Source organism: Megachile rotundata, chromosome 4 (genome assembly GCF_050947335.1).
Source record: "Megachile rotundata isolate GNS110a chromosome 4, iyMegRotu1, whole genome shotgun sequence".
NCBI classification, from domain to species: domain Eukaryota; kingdom Metazoa; phylum Arthropoda; class Insecta; order Hymenoptera; family Megachilidae; genus Megachile; species Megachile rotundata.
Window position 1 is genome coordinate 4,664,216 of NC_134986.1, and position 18,860 is coordinate 4,683,075.

Sequence of the window (18,860 nt, forward strand, 5' to 3'; positions counted from 1 at the left end):
GAAAATATAGGAATAAAAAGAAAGCGCAGCATCAGGTTCCCTTATATCCTTATTTAATCACACATGCGCACTCGCGCATTAACTAACGTTGCGCGCGATAATTTGAAAATATTTATGCAGATAAATGTAAAACCTTCACATTTCCTGATAGTTGCGTTTTCGTACTAAAATATAAATTATATAATTAAGGAATTTAACATTAAACTATATATAAATAAATATTAATTATTGGTGTAATTAATATTTAATTACAAGTAACTAATTATTATAAATAAAAAATAATTATAACATTCAATAAAAAATACAAATAATTTATTAAATATATCAAAAAGTACTTGAAGTATGTTATATTTATATTCACTAGCGCAAAATTTGAAATTATTGATATATGTATAATACATGTCTTACGACTTTGCGTTTGTAATTTCTATTTACAGGTAGTTTAATTATTTTATTTGTATTATACAATACATTTTTTGAAAAGAAGAAATAAAATTTTTTAATTAATTATATTTAAGCGTCTATATAATAAGTTTACAATTTGTTCGATTACTTACTATTTGACATCCTCATAAACATGGAAATTTAGCATGTAATCAGGAAGAAAACTTCACAATGAGTTTCATAGATTCCTAATTACGATTTTACGCTTCAGAATTTCCGGTGTATAGAAACTAGACCGAGTTCTAATGCATATAAATTAGAAAGAATCGCGTGAAGAGCGATGCATTATGACACGCATGAAGTACTCAGGTTTATTAAATGCTCGTTTAACTTTGATCATCAATATTGTTAGGTATTCTACCTTCGTTTTAAATATCATCACAATGATTGATATTGTTTTAAAAAATAATTTAATTTAACTTTAAATAACTCTATAAAAACTTAATAACGCGTGTGCGCATGCGCGTCATACTTAGTTAATATCGCTAATCAACATTAAAACTAATAATAAGAAAATTATAATAAATAATATTACGTTAATACTATCACTGTACATGCCATAAGCGCACGTCACACTCTGTTAATATTGCAGATAATAAATGGATTACTATCGATAATATTAGGTTAACGCGTTCGCCCCTTGTACATTCAGTTAATATTACCAATATTCATATTGAAATAATCGTCAATGTCAATATTAAAAATAACACTAAGAATGATTGGGTGTGTCGCGAATACACGGTGTCCGTAACGAATGCATTAAAGCGTACATTTAGTTATTTTTGAGCATGATTCGCCTCGATAGCTGTGTTTCCGCTGTATGGAAATTAATCCATATAGGAATCGTTCCTTTACACGCCTACGGCTTACATTCACGCGGTGCTTTTAGGCTAGGTATGAGGAATACGGTCAACTCAGAAACGGTGAAGGAATGCCAGATTCCCCTACCATTCTTCGCATACTCGTTCCACTCCTGCCCCCCGGCCCACGGGTAAATCCCCCTCCTAGTGCAGAAGCACCTGTTGCGCAGCTACCTGTTTTACTCGATCCATGGGCCCGTTCTCTCTCTTTCTTTCTCGGCCTCTTCTTTTTTTCTCTTAGTACCGTGCACGGTGTCACAGCAGTAGGACGGTTTCCGATCGTGGTTAGTGATTCTTCGGTAAAGGGCAACGACTCACCAAGTGAAAATAATGTCTCCTTATGCACGTCGAACGGAGTCGCGGTGAACAGTGCGTATTGCGGGTCGGTTTGAAGCTTTAACACGGATATTCCTGTGAGAAGAAACGCGGATTACAACGGCCAAGCTGGAAATGCATCGAAGGAGAGCTTGAGAAGGAGCAATGGAGGACGAGCCACGGGATACCTGTTTCGGGGCAGGAAGCGTGGCAGGGGCTGTGATCGGTACTTTCCTTACGACGATTCTCCTGCTACTCGTTGCTGCGCTCCTTTACAAACAGTGGCGTAGACACAAGGGTGAGACCTGGAATGATTATTTTTCTCTTTTAAAACTAAAACTACCGGCAAGTGCGTCAAAACCCGCAAATGACAGATCGTTGTGGTTTACGTTCGCGGTCCTGTTCGCCCGAGCGCGCTCTAGTTGTCGGACTCGAGCTTATAAACGTTGCGGCAACTAGTTTGCTCCTTTCGAAGAATGACTGGTATTTTATCATCGAGGGCAACCATTTGTCACGTTTACCGACTAATTGTCATGCTTTACCGTCATGGGGAATCTCTTGCACAACAAATCGGAATTTATTCCTACGCGTTTAGTTGCCTATAACTTTAGCGAAGACATCGATGCAACTCCGCCCCAACACTCTATACGATAATCGATCGACACGAAAGTCGATAAATAACGTTGTAATTATGCAACGAATCAGTGTATCTCGAATTATCCTCGATGAATGGAGTTTATCGAGCGAAACATCCTGTTACTCAAAATGGTACATTCTGTTGAGGAGCGTAACGAATGTTGAACTGCAAGATTTTTTAAGGAACCGTTAGTCAAATCACCGCGAAACATTAGGCACAGTGAATACCACGCTCGAAGCGTGTTAAGAAAAATGTAACGCCCGTTATCGTCTGGTGAAGCTCGTCAGCGTGCATTGCACGTTAATCCTTTTCGCTATTGCGTCGCAATTGATGCGTATATCCACGCGCAAAAGGTAGACCTTGGAGTGCCACTCGAGAAACACGATGGGACACGAAAGTCTGTTGCTCGGTACATTGGAATCGCTATTTGTGGAATGATGTTTACGGCCTACAACATCGAATATTTCTTACGGAAAAATGCATTCCGTTGGGTTGCTTTTAAGGTGCGTTTAGACTAAGCGAGCGAGTGCTCATTCTTCCCCCACTTTGGCAAAATTCAGGCGTAAACGAGCATTCTTTGGATGTTCGATTGTTCGCCGAATCGAATACCAAATCTGAACGAATGCTCTAACGATTAGAATACTCGATTAATCGAATCTATTCGATTATCAAGTCGACACATTTCAATGTGTAACTGACAAGTACTTCAGTTTTATGCAACTCAATTCTATCGAATTTGGTAATATTTAATTAGAAACAATTCAATTTCTCGCGTTACAATTTAATGTGATTTAATCCAAGGTAAATTAATTTGACACGATTTCGACGCTATTCAATTCGATGTGATTTATTTCAAACGATTCAATCCGGTGCGTTTCAATTCACCTAATTTGATCTGAAGCATTTTAATTTAATACAATTTTATTCGACGTGTGTCACTTTAACGTGATTCGGTTTGTTAAGATTTAATTTGATGAAATTCAAATGTGATTTAATTCAATAATATTCAATTCGATGCTATTCAATTTCATTGCATTCAACGATTTGTTTCAATTCGATGCGATTGAATTCGCTGAAATTCAATTCGAGGTATTTCAATTCGCCTCAATTTAATTTTATATTATTTAATTCGCTACGTTTCAAAGCGATAGGATTTAGATCGACCTGTTTCAGTTCGATATGATCCAATTCAATTTGACATGTTTTAATTTCATTTAATATTAATCGACACGATTTAATTCACAGTGCCGAGCATTCAACGCTTGATTTAGTCTCCTGGAACATTCGCTTGCATTCAACCATTTTCTGTAACCGAGGAGTCTGCTCGATAGTTCTTTGCAATAAATGAGCACGAACAAATGCTCTCGCTCTATGTTCTCGCTCGTTAGATCTAAACAAGCGATTCTCAACTTTTTCATAAATGTATATCAAAATCAAATTAAACAATTATTAACACGTATATCTTACATTGTATACATGTATACGAGTACAAAGATATGCATATTTTTATTTTATTTCTGAATAATTATATATTATCTACGATTAACAAACAATATGATTATTATATAATAAGCAAAGCGGTTTAATTTAAAATGATATTTGTACCTGTTAGACGACTAACGAACCGGTTTCTATATATTCGGTTTCATTTTCCATAACTGAAACTTAAATTTGGTTATAACTCAAATTTTGTTCTACATTTTTCATAATAATAAAAAATAAGTTTTGGACAGTAAATTATTATACTGTAAATTTTACAAAATTTTCAGATACCAATCAGCTATCTCTTGTGTACCACGTATACAAATTGTGTAACTCTAAACGCCTTAGGATGATATATGTTGACATCAGTGCCGTTCCTAAAATTTGCGGGGCCCACAGCAAAAACCGATATTGCGAAAATGATAAAATTTGTTAATTGTAGCATAAAAAGGTATTGAAACATAAAAACTTTGGTGATATTTAATACAATTTAATATATATTTAATACAATATGCGAGTGTACACATAGGACCCGGAACAAGAGTGTTTTTCCGTAAAAATACGGCACATTGGAAGTCAAAATGGGTCTCGTAGATGCTAATATTTTTGTCAAACGTATAACCCAGAAAATACATTTATTTCTAAAGACGTTTGTACATGCTCAAACACCGCAATAAATGGTTATGTAATTGCAGTCACGTCGTTTAGCTGAAATCTAAATTGTAGATGTGCGATGTAAATTTTTGCACGATTATGAATAGGAATAGAAATAAAAATTGTATCTAAGTATGTCTCATTTTAATATTTTCTGCGCTACGTGATCGATGCAAATTTTAACATTATTTTACGTGACACAACAAACACATGGTAGAAACTTTGACTTGGATTATGTAATAACCTGTAGCTGTTGGAGCGATTTTTACAGATGAAAACTTGTTCAACAAATAATCTTTACTTTTGCTGGATGAAATATTGTAAAATGTTTGATTACAAAACTATTTAGTGTGTTGCATAATCAATATTATCTAACTTATCTCCCTAAATTCAATCTGAGAAAAGAGGTCTATCAGGCATCTGCAATAATTCCTTAAAAATTTAAATGATCATACTAACTACGGTTTAAATATCTTCCAATTATACCAATATTGCAAAGTAATACCTTAATTGTACATTTTTTCTGGTAATGGTTACTGATTATGAATAATGTCTACATTTGTAAAAAATTGTAATAAAAAGAAACTCCGTTCTAAAAATAACCTTAACCTCTAAACATAGTCTTTTCAAACCGTAACTCATTCAGTATCATTGAGTAATAGTATCACGTAATTATATCCGTTGAAAATGATGTTACTCGGTGTATCGAGTTACCTTATACCGGATAAATGTAACTTGAGACAATCAACGCTCAGTTAGTATGGATTCTATTGTAATTGAAAAACATTTAACACAAACAGTAAATTAATCCTGGAAATTCTACGGAGTTAATTTACTTGTTAGAAAAAATTTGTAATATATTATGTCTTTTATTTCGAGGAAATTGTTTACTACTACACACGCAATATCGCGTGAGCGAAAATTTTTAAAACTCTTTTTGTACACATAATGAGTACTTCGAAATGTTCCCAATATACTACAAAGTTTATGGTAAATGACGCTAGCTCTTATCTGGCGAAATAGAAAATAGATAATAAGTGGCAAACATAGTGATAAGGAAACAATTCAAATAAGTAGATCGAAAAAATGAAGAACATTTTCGAATTTTACGTTGCGTTCTGCATACTTTGATGCATATACTGTTATCGATTAACATTTTTTCATTGTTATCTTATAAGAACAAGTGATCTAAGAACTTTGGAATGAACACAGATTTTAAAAGAGATCGATGAGTTTGATGATTACGAAACTTATCGTGGCGTGATGTTATCGTACTGGAAAACTGATTGATATATTGTTAAACAGATAAATGTTTGAAATAATATTAACGTTGTTAATTTGGATTTTAATGGAATAGATTATATTTTATATTTTCATACAATTAAATACTTATAAACTTAAAAATTTGCAAATTATACATTTACAAATTTATCAATTGACAAATTGCATATTGTAGATTTAGGAATTTATAAAGTATAAGCTCTCAAATTAATAAATTTTCAAATATACAAATTTACAAATTCATCACATGACAAATTGCATATTGTAGATTTAGGAATTTATAAATTATAATCTCTCAAATTTACAAATTTATCAACTGATAAATAGGAAATTGCAGATTCAGGAATTTATAAATTGTAATCTCTCAAATTATCAAGCTTTCAAATTTACAAATTTACAAATTCATTAATTGACAAATTGCAAATAGTAGATTCGGGAATTTACAAATTATAATCTCTCAAATTAACAAATTCGTTCAATTGACAAATTGTAAATTGTAGTCTCAGGAATTCATAAACAATAATCTCTCAAATTAACAAATTCAGAACTCACAAATCTCCAAATTTTCAAATGAAAAAAATAAAATTACGCTGCTAAAAATGCAGGATAAGAATGTTTACGAACATGAAACCTGTCATCAACGTAACGTCAGCAAATGGACATTTTCAGGAAAGCACCTGGTGCTAGTGACAGACCCGGAAATCGTCGAGGAAGCCTACGCGTTCGACAATCCTTGTTTCAAAGATGTCACAACATCACCAACAAACCGCACACGAGAAGCAACGATATCTGTGGCATCTGGGGACACCCCAGGTAAAGATTCTGCACGATGGTCTACTTCTTGGACATCCTTGGGACTTGGTTCAACTAACCGCAATGATAAGCGAAAAACTCTCGACGACTCCTGTCTTGGAGTAAGTGCTTTCTCTTTTTTTTCTCCTTATTTTGTGTCATCAAATCATATTAACTCTCTATATTTCGAAATCAGCGATAAAAAATTAAGGAAGAAAATTGAATCCTGGCTCTGAAGAGACTCATCGTGCGAGTGTTAAGTACATGTAAACATTACAAAGAGGTTTCCCTTAAAAGAAATCAGCGATGATTTTAAATTATACGTTTCAACATTCAAAACGCACGGTGTATTGTTCACATTGCCAAATTTGGCCGCGTGAACAGTTAATCTAGCCATCTTTGATACGTGCCCTTATGTTTCTTCACGAAGAGGAAGTCCATGCGTCGAATTACAAAGCTCGTTTCGAAAATACTCTGAACGTTATAACTTTCTCAAAAATTATTGTTATTTTGATACTCTACTATGTCTGTATGCATGTGTCTAAGTGTAAATTCAATTAATATAATTAACAATTTTTTGTGCAGCCGAAAACCACGAGAATCAGCGAAGTAAACTTGAAAAGTCGAGATTTCACGGGACTGGGATTTAATATTTGTGGCAATATGAGAGAGGGAATCTTTGTTAAGGATCTCTTACACCGTGGACCTGCATCAGAATCTGGAAAAATACATCCTGGTTAGTAATTACGTTTTATATCCGGAAACTGTATTAAGGTAATTCCTGCATTCTAACTTAAAAGTATCAAAAACATTTTGTTTTACAATTTTTATTAGGTTCTATTATAATAGAGGTTCCAGAATCAAAATTAAAACCACATCTGAATAATTGGTATTTGTATTATTCCTTTTAGCACTACTGAGTGTTTGCATTTCTTTTCATTCATTAATTTGGCATATACAAATTTTTCGGATCATTTTGACGAAATCAGATCAATTTTGTAGATTATTTAATATAATTAGGATTATCTTTGTTAATCTTCTGTAAATATCATTAATAAGATTGTTTTAAGTTTTATTATTTTCACAAATAATAGGTTTTACTTATGTCAATTGTTAAAATTTTAATTTGTTGACAATTTTATTTATATTTCCATTATTAATTTTCTACAGAATAATTATTAAAGGAATATGAATAAATCCTTCAGAAAACCATAATTTTTTGAGATTAGTATAAAAAGAACGGGGATTTCATAAGATTGCAAAGTATCATAAATTAACCATCTGTAACCACTGAAGTGATCAATTTGCCCCTACCTTAGGTTACACCATAGATATTCACTATTATATAAAGTAACATTAAAGAGAAGTATGCTATAATAATAATAATTAATGTATGATTAATATGTTTACAGGTGACCGCATAGCCAGTGTGAAAATCAGTTTTCGAAATATGGTATATGAAGATGCTTTAACAATCTTAAGCTACGCTTCTCCATATGACGTAAAGCTGGAAGTAGAAAGTGGAGGAATTGGGTCAAAACCGACCACTCTTTTGAAGAAGAGCGTTGGTCCAAGCGCAGCCAGAATTTGCCATCCTTTGTACAGAAGTCAATCAATTCCAGAACTCTCTCAATCCAAGAGCATCGCAAAAAGACTGTTTATAGTAGATCCAAACGAATCCATCAGTTCCAATTATTCGACGATGAACTCTACTTTAAAATCTTCCAAATCAACGCCCAGCAAACAACCTTTTGAAAAACGTCATGAAGAATCAAAAAGTAATCACCATAAGTTTGGTATCAAGGTTCTACCCGCTCTCGATGGAACAGTTCACCGAATTGAAAATCAGAACGAGCACAACACAAACCTCGAAAGAAGACATTCAAAGAAACTTGACAGAGAAAAGTATCTTTCCAACACGAGTAAAAGTTCCCTAGCGAGTGATAAAAAGGAAGAAGCACAACGACAACAGAATTCGCAAGTATTAACCAGACCTAAGGAGAAAACTGATGCTTTTGAGATGCGTTTATCTAACGTCGATACATTAGATAAAGGAGGAGATTCGTCAGTTCACATCCCACAGGAAGTACCAGCGGAAGTGCATAACGCAGCCATGGCTGCTCGCAGAAACAGGAAAAATAGCTCTGAACTGTTGAGCGCTCAGAAGGACATTGAGTCTGTTGAGGAAGATTCGAAGAATCAACAGAAGAACAAAAGAAAAGCTCCACCGCCTCCAACGAGCGAATACAACCCCGCGAAGAAGGATTCCTCTATTGCGAAGAAAGAGTGTGAAATTAACAGCATCAGTGACTTTACCGAATCTCTGACAGACTACGTGAACAAGGTGCGTGAAGACACCGAAACACCGAAGGTGGAGACCTTGATAATTGATGGAAGACATTCCGAGTCTGATACTGACAGCGAAATACAGAACAGCTTCACGACCATTGAATTAAATTCCACCAACATCACGATCCACCAAACACCTGTACCTGAGACGAACGACGACGAAGACGAAGAAGACGACGTTTACAGAAAGGCAGCGAGTTTGGGAGACCTGTCCAAGTACGAGTGCAAAACGTCAGCCACTCTTGAAAGGGCACAGAGTCTCGATATGACGGACACGGGCACGAAGAAACGCAAAGCGCCGCTTCCACCGGAAGATATCAATGAGTCTACAGAGGATCTGACTAAACTTGATCAGATGGACACCTTTGATAGACGGTTGCTGAAGAAATCGAATGAATGGGGCAACCTAGAAGATGTATGGCGTAAAAAGCAAGATGTGGAAGAGAAATCAAAGAAGTTGAGAGTTAGGAAGAAAAGCAACGAACGACCCAAGTCTTCCGTAGAAATTAAATTGAAAGATGAAGAAAATCCTGAAGACGAAACCAGCATTGAACTCTACAATCTTCCTTTGAGTAAAAGACTCACAGAGGAGTTTATTCGTGCGGAACGGATGTTCAATCCAGATGAAGACAATTCACTTGCCAGAATCGTGAACGATGGTACTGTCGTTAAGAGTCCTACCCTTGAAGAAGTAGAGTTACAATTCAAGCAGGAAGCATCATTACCTGAAGAGCTTAATAATGACAGCATACTGGATGAACATCTGTCCGACGAAGAGGATAAATTCAGTAAAGCTATGAAGCATTTTGAAACATCCTCAGAACGTTCATTAAATTTTCCAGAATCTTCTAAACAAGAATTACTACTAAACAGTAAATTGTATATTGGTAGGAAAATGGTGGATGAAGAGCCAATGACAAAGATTCACGTTAAAAGAGCATGTCACGCTTGTGAGGAGAATTGTAATCGTCACGAGAATTGTCAGAAAAGGTCTTTCTCTAAGCGGTCGTCTACTCCGATACCGTTGCAAGAAGAAGAATCTTATACTCATGGTGCAACGTTGAAGAACGAAGACAAAAGCGAAAACTCGTCGATGAATTTAAGGTCCAGACGAGTCATCGAGATTCAGAGACTCGATAGGGAAAATGATGAAGATGAGGACGAGTACGAGTTCGGCTCCGGTGTGACTATAAGCAATAAGAGTTTATTCGATCGCGAGGATCGCCGCAACATTAATAATATTAGTGTGTCCAGTGGTGAGAACAGTGAAGACAGCGGATTGGTTGGCGAGTCTATGGATTACCATACGCAGGACTTTGACCACAGACCTCCATTACCTACCACGCCCATGCCACAGAAAATGACGTATATTACGGAGATCAAACTCTCTGCCAACGGTGGAAAGCTTCAAGAAGATGATAGTGATGAAACAAAAGAAAAGGAGAGCAAATTGGCGCAGAACGAAATGAAAACGGTTTCGAACGGTAAGGCTTCTAGCAAAAAGCCCCCAGTTCCTCCTAGACGAACGGACATTATGAAGTCCAGTAAAAAAGGAAATATCGAAAAACAAGTTATTTATGTGTCTGAATATAAATCAAACGAATCGAAGGAATCAGACGGGTCAGATGTGAGTCAAGAGATCAAACAATCGGACACTGGTTCACAGAAACATGATCAGTGGACGCTTTTGGAAGATAAACAGCAGAATCGATGAGAATAGCCTGTATACCAGTGAACTATAATCAGTAATACTTTCAGATATTTAATGTATGATTCTTTAACGCATTCTTTTAACACTGGGATAGCAATAAATTCCAGTTCTTGAAGAAGTCCAGTTCTGACAGACTGTTAAGTTGTTGCGCATGAACAAAATTTGAAGAAAATAACTACGCGAAGATTTGCATGTTGTCTCGAGTCCCGAAAAACTGAACTTCGAAAGAGGATACAAAACTTGAGATAACATTCGCAAACTGTTACCAATCTCCAATCTTTTATACCTCAAAATGATAAAGATATCAATGAAACGTTTATGTAGTCATTTTCGTCAAACTTTAAACTTCAAATTTATACGCCATAAGTACTATTTTGCGGTACTTTTATGTTATCAAATCATGTCAGCTTTTCCATGCTTTAAAATCGTCCATTTGATATACAACAAGCTAATACTAATATCATCTGTTCGTCATTAATTGTATAGAAATCTATAAGAAAAAGATTACTATTATCGGCAATAGAAATTTGATATTATGAAATTGAAAAGCAATTATAACATATTGTACTTAACCTTTATCGCATAGATGAAGCAGATGTCGATCGCTATATGTATGTATTATCATATGCTCAGTTTGAATAGATCTGCTCTTAAACTAGTCGAAAAAAATTTGTATTTAGTATCTTCATTGATTCTCTGAAAAGACTGGCTCTTGTTTGAAGGCACGTGTTTTTCGATGATTTGATAAAGGTGTTTGTTGTTGTAAGTAAATTGTATTTATTTTACAACGTCCTTCTTGTTTTAAAAATTGTTACAATTAAAATCTTGTATTATACATAAATCGCATCTTTATAAGATAGTGCAGTATTAGGAAGTATCATGTGTATCAGGAATCGTGTATTGACAATAGCATTTTTATATGCAATTTTTCTTTATTTTTATAATGCAAATGGATATTAATTAAATACTGAATTTAATATGCAGGGTGTACAAGAAATTATGAATATCTGCGCCAAAATAATTCTCCCGCTTCGATGCAAGAAGAATTCCATGGGACCATATTTAAACTATACTAAATATAGGAGGAGTTTAATGCAGATTTTACATACTGTTATGGCGCCTATAATGAAATTAATATTAATTACCCATATTATAGACTGAAAGTGCAATGATGTTAAGTAAATTTAATCGTTTAATGATAAAAATAAATTAATATCAAAGCACACACTTCATAAAATCAAAATTAGTATATTATAAATATTAAAAAATTAATATTAATGATTCTTGGTATTATGTGATACTTAAACAACTTGATCGACACCAACTCAATGCGGGGTAAAAGGGTGTACAAAAGTTATTCAGATTATTTGTAAACGGTTGTTGATATACAAAATTTTGTTGTATTCCTCATTAACACAAAGTTGACAGTGACTGAGTAACATGAGGCAAAGCAAAATAATATGATGAAATGCTGTCACTATAGCTTAAAAATCTTATATAATATTTAAATCGTTTTATTAACACACTCAATACACTTATATAAGGTGAAAATAGATAACGATATAACTAATGTCTTACAAGGTAACAGGGAAAATTAAAAAAAATAAACACTTGGAATATGTCAAAGTCATAAGTTTTACTAAAATATATATTTCTAATCTTTCATATTAATATTAATTTTTTATATGTATACATCTACATAAATAATTACTATAAAAATATTTTCTACATATAAAAATGTAAAAAACTCTATAATTTATAGAGATACATATCTTCAGTAACACATTATATAAAACATTAATAAAATAACGATATTCTATGAAATTATCTTAAAATGAATAATTTTGAAACAAATAAATACAAGTGCCAAATAACATTTTTCAATCAAATACTGTAGTGTTTAAAATTGTTTTAAATGTTGAAAAATGATAACACAAAATTTTACTAATATAGGTACATTTTATAGGAAAAGGGATACGCCATTTTTTGCTCTATTGAGTATTCTATTAGATTTTCTATATTAGAAAATAAAGAAATAATAACATATATCGTTACATTTTAATAGTATGTTATATTTCTTAATGAAATGCTTTTAGAATAGCAATGTTATAATTATAATCTAGTAGGAAATGTTTGTTTTATCCTCTTTTGTATCAAACATTAACTTAAAAATTGATATAAAAAAAAAACATTAATACCATTAATAAAATAATAATAAAATTTAAGAGAAACACCTTTACCTCATGTTACTCGTTATACTAACAATTTATTGTACAGAAAATAATGTATATGTATGCAGAGTATTTCTTAAAATGTAGTATAAACATTATATAAAATTTCAAGTAAGTTAATAACTCTCAATTAATTATTGAAATAAGTACTACATATTATGAAACACTCTGTACATTTTAAATTTTGCCGCGATTTATTGATATATTTTAAGCGTTCAAAGTTTAAAGGTTCTATTTCACATTATTGAATCCGTCCGTTATATTCTTATTATTAATAGGGTATATTTTTACCCAGGAAAAATGCTAAAAATGCTAAAACTGAAATGTTAAATTATACGTGTGTATATAGGATAATTTCAAAATAGGTTATCGAATTTTGAGAGAACATTCCGTTTATTCAGAGCTGGTTTCTTTCAAAAATGATAAATTTCAATATTTAATTAAAAAAAAATTTGTAATGTAATTATGATTCTTCTTATTAAACAAACATATTAGATTGTATAGAAAATTCTACACAGAATTCTTTCTTTTCTTGAAATATTTATTTAGTTTTATTAAACAATATCTTCAATCTACAATATAGACATCATTGTTATCTATAATAAATATTAAATATTATAATAAATATTATGGCTATTATCTATAATATCTATAAGCATAAATATCAATGGTGCATTTATTGCAGATTGAGATTGTGATTTAATAAAATGTAATGATTTTAAAAAAGAAGGAAATTCTGCACAGAACTTTTTGCACAACCTAATACTACAGTTGTATTTAATTAAACACTTAATGCTTAGTCTTTTATAGTTGTACATAAATCTTTGGCATAAAATCAAAATTATGAGAAGGAAAATTTTAATAATTTATTATGTTTTCATTGATGTTTGAAGTGAAGAAATAATGAAATAATTTCATATGTTGAAGATATTGTTAACTCAAGTACATTGATACATTGTTTGATTTAGAATAAAAGACTGAAATGTTGTTTCAAATTGTTATTTCTTACTTCAAAAGGGCAGAACACTTTTGATAAACTACATTTTAAGAAAGTTCCAGTTAATTTACAAGATAGAATATTAAAATGGGTGCTCTTCCTAGTCCTTTTTTGCTTCGATAACCTGTTTTAGAAACACCCTGTGTGCATTTTATCTATTCGCAAGGCTGTGTGCACAGTTCAATATTATTATTAAAAAAAAAGGAATATTCGTATAAGTTACATAAATATATATCATTCAGTTTTATGACAAAAAAATTGCCTGAACATAAATAATAAGAATTTCTATTTTGATATTTTATAGATTGTTATTAGCAGCAAGATGAAATAAACTTATATGTAAATACTATGATGCATGAAATTAGAGTAAGTCATTTTATAATTCATAAATTTTTAAAGAGTTCAAGTGCAATGTCATTAATTAAAACGTATATACGTGTGTATATTTTGAGAACATAAAAATGTATGGTTTATCATTGTAAATAGAGGCCAGTTACAAATATTTTTTACTTATAAATGATTTAATTTGAAGAGAATTATAGAAAACAAATGTGAAAACTTTCTTAAACTGTTCAACATTACTAAACGATTATATAACATTTAAAAATTTTAATGAAATTTAGTAATTAACTATGTGTAAGCAAAGATAGGATCTAATACACTGTTTGAGTTATGTATTTAAATATTATATTACGTTTTTATTAACGTTAATTTACATTTTATGAGAAAAAGAGCTCAATTCAATGCTTTAAGAATGTTATAAATATATCATAATAAGAGAATGTATTCAAAATAACATGTATAACAAATGTAAATCCTTAGTATTGTTCAGCCAGTGTTAAATCATTGACAATATCTGAGGAAAATCCATAAAGATCTATACACTAAATAACATATTAAACTTTTCAATTTATTTCTTTGTATGTTATTATCTCCATCCATTTTTTGCTTTTTATACCATTGACAAGTGCTGTTATGTAAGTCAAACAGAGCAATTCATTTTATAGAAATAATGAAAGACAGAACAATAAAATTTAATTAGTTAACACTATATATATATATATACACACAAAATGAATATAATAATTAAGGATATAATACACATATGGATTAGGATCATTTTTGTGCTTAAATTTACTTTTTTTCTTTATAAAATGAAGAAATGTTAAAATCTGTTTTTTAATGTATATAAAATGTTGTAAATATATTTTATTAATACTCTTGATGACATTTTAATTCTTTCATAATTTAATTAAACTTTATGTTTTTATTTTCATTATTGTATTCAAGTACTTCAAATATTATTTAACATAAAACCTATTTCATTTTACCTATTTCATTTTACCTATTTACATATTAAAAATAATTATAATTTTTTCTTAATCATAAAAGTAGTGGCAATCATTTACTTATGTCCTAATATTAACACAATATTTGTTCAAATGAAATTAATTTCATTATATCAATCTTATAAATATTATAAGACATGGTAACAAATAAATTTTCACCCTCTAAGTAGCAGACTGTTTATAGTTCTTTGTACTCATTAATTTTTTACCACACATAGCACATATAGCTTTCTTATATGCACATGACTGACAATAATGTGATCCAACTTGATGTACTTTTTGTCTACATATCCTGCAGGTCTCAAAAGTAGCAGTATATGGATTAAATCTTGCCTTTCCTGCAGAAAGTGCTTTATTTTCACCAACTTTACGTCCTCCACTTTCTACTGTATTTCTAGCTCCGCTTTTCCATGGATCTGGGGTTATTACTCTTCCTAATTTTTTCTCACATTTCTCACACACCATTTTGAGTTACCCTTATAATAAATTTTAATCCTAAAATATAAAATGACATTATTATAACTGGTTCACAGTTGATTTTAAAATTAAGTATGATACCATTACCTATAAAATGATATAAAAAATTAAATTTCTTAGTTTACATTGTTAATTTTATACTTTAAATAAAATTCAATAAAACTTATTTTTATTAAATTTATAAAGAAGAAATAATCATGTATGTAAATAATACATTACCTGATAAAAACAAATGACACCAGGTAGTTAACCTCAATAATACGTCGCAGTATCAAAAGCTACATATATTGTGCTATAAGCTATAGTCACTGCCTATATATGTAAATATGTATATTGCAAGCAAATGATGTTTGCCTAATTTTATCAATATCAAAGAATTACATAAAGATGTAAATTATATTAGCTTTCATTAATGATAGTTATTATAACAACTATGTTACGTGCGATAAACTTTTATTTCCAATAATTCAAATATTTTATCCATTGGTGTAACTAGGCAGGGGCCAAGTTGAGCTTAAACCGCCCCTGATTGCGGGCTGGTGCTTTCACTCACACTTACCTAGAAATGATCAAAATACACAAAAAGATATATTTTAAATTTGCAAATGCTTACATTTATAAATTAATAAATTTCTAGGTTCAGAAGTTTTTTAATTTTCAAATTTCTGAATTTCTAAATTATCAAATTTCAAAATTGTCAGGTATCAAAATTTCCAAATTTCTTTTTAAAAAAATTGAAGAGTGGTATTGGCCAATAGTATAACAAGATTCTACTGTACATACCTAAATTTAACCTATACATATATTACATAGCATATTCACCATTATGAAATAATGAACTCGTAAAATAAATCCTGCTAAAGCGTGGCTGAAGATTGCTATCAACCTTTTCAGGATCGTATACTATGTTCTGATTTCGTTTTAATACATTGTGTGCATAGAGTATATTGACACTCTATAAAACCCTTCTGCATACATGCAACCCTTATCATCCGTAAACTATTATTTCGGCGGTTAAATTCTATAGATTTTAGTTTTTGAAGAGATTTAACGAGTTTGTTATTTTCCTAGTGAAGACTATATTTATAGAGTAGCAATTTAAAAGCTAATTTGTAGGGACATGTCTGAACTAGGGTAACTTGACACCTCAAACAAAAATCCTAATTATGTCAATGAACATTATAATACAACTCAAAGCTTTAATCGCAATTAATTATATGATTTGTACTTATAACTAATCCTTCTATGTACAATATATGCTCAAAAATAGCGAATCTTTTATGTATATTCATTGTTCCATATTTCCAATCGCATAGAGTAAACAAGTTGTACAGTGAATTTAATTTTATTTTTAACTTCTAACCAATATTTGTTAGCCCTTTAGCGCAGTAGAGAATAAACATTAATTTAAGCTGTAGACATCGATATTTTATCGAAAAATAATTTTAATTATTAACAGTTAATTTTAGACAAAAACAAAAGAAAGAAATAAAATAATGTTAGCATAAAAATTTATACGCAGTCTGATATTTATTTATATTTAGCAGCTGTATATTTCATTTCAATGAAAATTTCAATACAAACTGACGAATAACTTTATATTCGCTTGAAATGAAATTCAAAAATAAATTTCTAAAATTCAATATTTCAGTATATTGTTATTTAAAAAGTCAATACAAATAATATGAAATTTTTTAATCAGTACGGGTATTTAAAAATTAGTACGAATGATTACTAATTAATCACAATTGTAATTTTTATAACAGCTTTTTACATATTACTAAACAATCGAAACGATCAAAAACTTTATAGTTGCCTGGGACAGAAAATTTTGCGCAGTATCTGGCGCTGATTTTCGGTAGCTTGATTAGGATTACACGATCAACCCTCTAGACGAAAATAGTGGACAATGTTAGTGGTGCTGAAGGGGGTTGAAGGAAAATTCGACGCTAAGGGTGGCGTACAAGTACGGGCGCCATCTAGTCCCTCAGTGCCTGACTATCCGCACGAAAGAACCGTGTTCTCGCGTTCTGATTACCAGATTATTGGCGACATTTCGTGTGACAATTTGATTCAGTGTATCGTGCTATAACAAAGTGACGAGTGCACGCTTCACGACGGATACAAAAAGGTAATTTAAAAGTAATAACCAAACATCTTTCTGGCATACTTTGTTCGGGTGGCTGCCATCCTCGATGCCAGCACGCGTTAACGTGTTGGATCGATTCCTCTTTCTCGCAAGTCGTGATACGATATGAAACTTCGATGGAAGGCTCGATTACATTATTTTACCTTTTTATCGCAATTGAAATCTGCATTTCATGTTATATTTCTTCTATGTGCATTAAATTTGATCGAAAAATGTACGGCTTCGATGTTCAGATGGGTCGACTCACCCTCGAAATCTCTGGATTGAAAGACGCTTACAGCCAAAGCCCTTATTTCGTCCTTTTTTCGTGAAATTTCTACCTAATTCGCATTTTGTATAATTTTCGTCGGTTCATGATTGATTTGAGAGAAAAAAAATCGAATCTTGTACTTATTCTTTAAATGTGAATTGACGTAAAATCATGCGATCGATTTTTCGATAGTTGAAAGGGAGAAATTCGATCCTGTCCCTTAAAATATGAGTCAGACGATGTGCAATTCTTATTTAGATAACGAGAATCAGGACTTGCTGTGTTCGATGCTCTCATTCTGAAACAGATCCATCCAGAAGCTCATCGTATCGTTTTTCACTTCATAATAATTACAGTCGTTTAGATATATATTTATTTAAAAAATCAATCTTCCTGAAATGTCGAATTGATTACAAAAAAAGTAGAGCATGTTTTCCGATTGTTGGTCCATGATTTTTGGACAGATAATATGGTTTCGGGATAAAGTGTCGTTTTATTCGAACAAAAGTTAGTTACTAAATTTAGCACCAAAAGACATTGACATATAGTGTAACAAAAAACTTGAGTTATAAATAATAAATCATGTCAAGATCCTATCAGCTGAGACTTATAGCTCAGCTAACGGAACGTTCAGATGCAAACATATTTGTGCAAATAAATAAATAAAAATGAAAAAATCGTAGTCTTATTTCGCGATTTTGTTAAAAATTAATTTGCATTAAATAACATAATATGTGTTTTGTTGAATATTACAAATATGTAGGTGTAAAGAATATATTAAACATCTTTAACATTTTTTAAATATTTTCAATCATGTTTTGTGGAAAAATTTATTTTTAAATCTTTTGCATAGTGTCATACAAATATTTTTCACATTAGATT

At 31.4% G+C, this 18,860-nt stretch overlaps 3 protein-coding genes and 2 long non-coding RNA genes across 7 annotated transcripts in view; 3 read left to right on the forward strand and 2 right to left on the reverse strand.

Annotated features, from left to right (window-relative positions):
* Positions 1-490: 490 nt before the first annotated feature.
* LOC143264392 (uncharacterized) lies at positions 491-1,945 on the reverse strand. The gene is made up of 2 exons (XR_013038109.1): positions 1,808-1,945; positions 491-1,715 (listed from the first exon to the last, which is right to left on the reverse strand). It is a non-coding gene; the product is annotated as an uncharacterized LOC143264392 (long non-coding RNA).
* On the forward strand, positions 1,712-14,666 carry LOC100882583 (uncharacterized). Of its 2 annotated transcripts, none has more exons than XM_003702333.3 (4): positions 1,712-1,917; positions 6,343-6,587; positions 7,051-7,201; positions 7,878-14,666. In XM_003702333.3, the coding sequence occupies exons 1-4, from the start codon at positions 1,785-1,787 to the stop codon at positions 10,526-10,528; spliced, it is 3,180 nt and encodes a 1,059-aa protein (XP_003702381.1). In that variant the 5' UTR covers positions 1,712-1,784; the 3' UTR covers positions 10,529-14,666. The 2 variants fall into 2 exon arrangements, with proteins under 2 accessions (XP_003702381.1, XP_076387460.1); XM_076531345.1 differs by lacking the exon at positions 1,712-1,917 and adding an exon at positions 2,623-2,759.
* Positions 3,040-5,008, forward strand: LOC143264393 (uncharacterized). 2 transcript variants are annotated; one of them, XR_013038110.1, is made up of 3 exons: positions 3,040-3,057; positions 4,026-4,189; positions 4,268-5,008. It is a non-coding gene; the product is annotated as an uncharacterized LOC143264393 (long non-coding RNA). The 2 variants fall into 2 exon arrangements; XR_013038111.1 differs by lacking the exon at positions 3,040-3,057 and adding an exon at positions 3,111-3,125.
* LOC100880145 (cysteine-rich PDZ-binding protein) lies at positions 14,643-15,954 on the reverse strand. Its single transcript, XM_003702313.3, has 2 exons — positions 15,799-15,954; positions 14,643-15,597 (listed from the first exon to the last, which is right to left on the reverse strand). The coding sequence occupies exon 2, from the start codon at positions 15,565-15,567 to the stop codon at positions 15,265-15,267; it is 303 nt and encodes a 100-aa protein (XP_003702361.1). The 5' UTR covers positions 15,568-15,597; positions 15,799-15,954; the 3' UTR covers positions 14,643-15,264.
* A 1,560-nt stretch (positions 15,955-17,514) lies between these two features.
* LOC100882469 (uncharacterized) overlaps positions 17,515-18,860 on the forward strand; it is a 32,899-nt gene continuing 31,553 nt past the window's right edge. Inside the window, exon 1 of the mRNA XM_076531022.1 lies at positions 17,515-17,710. The gene's annotated coding sequence lies outside the window, so the exon portion shown is untranslated. The remainder of the gene's footprint in view (positions 17,711-18,860) is intronic.

Bases quoted from the DNA above. Each gene is read 5' to 3' on its own strand.
- LOC100880145 (XM_003702313.3), bottom strand. From the start codon at position 15,567: ATGGTGTGTGAGAAATGTGAGAAAAAATTAGGAAGAGTAATAACCCCA.
- LOC100882583 (XM_003702333.3), top strand. From the start codon at position 1,785: ATGGAGGACGAGCCACGGGATACCTGTTTCGGGGCAGGAAGCGTGGCA. The intron at 6,588-7,050 runs GTAAGTGCTTTC...TTTTTTGTGCAG, and splicing joins TCGACGACTCCTGTCTTGGA to CCGAAAACCACGAGAATCAG. The intron at 7,202-7,877 runs GTTAGTAATTAC...ATATGTTTACAG, and splicing joins ATCTGGAAAAATACATCCTG to GTGACCGCATAGCCAGTGTG.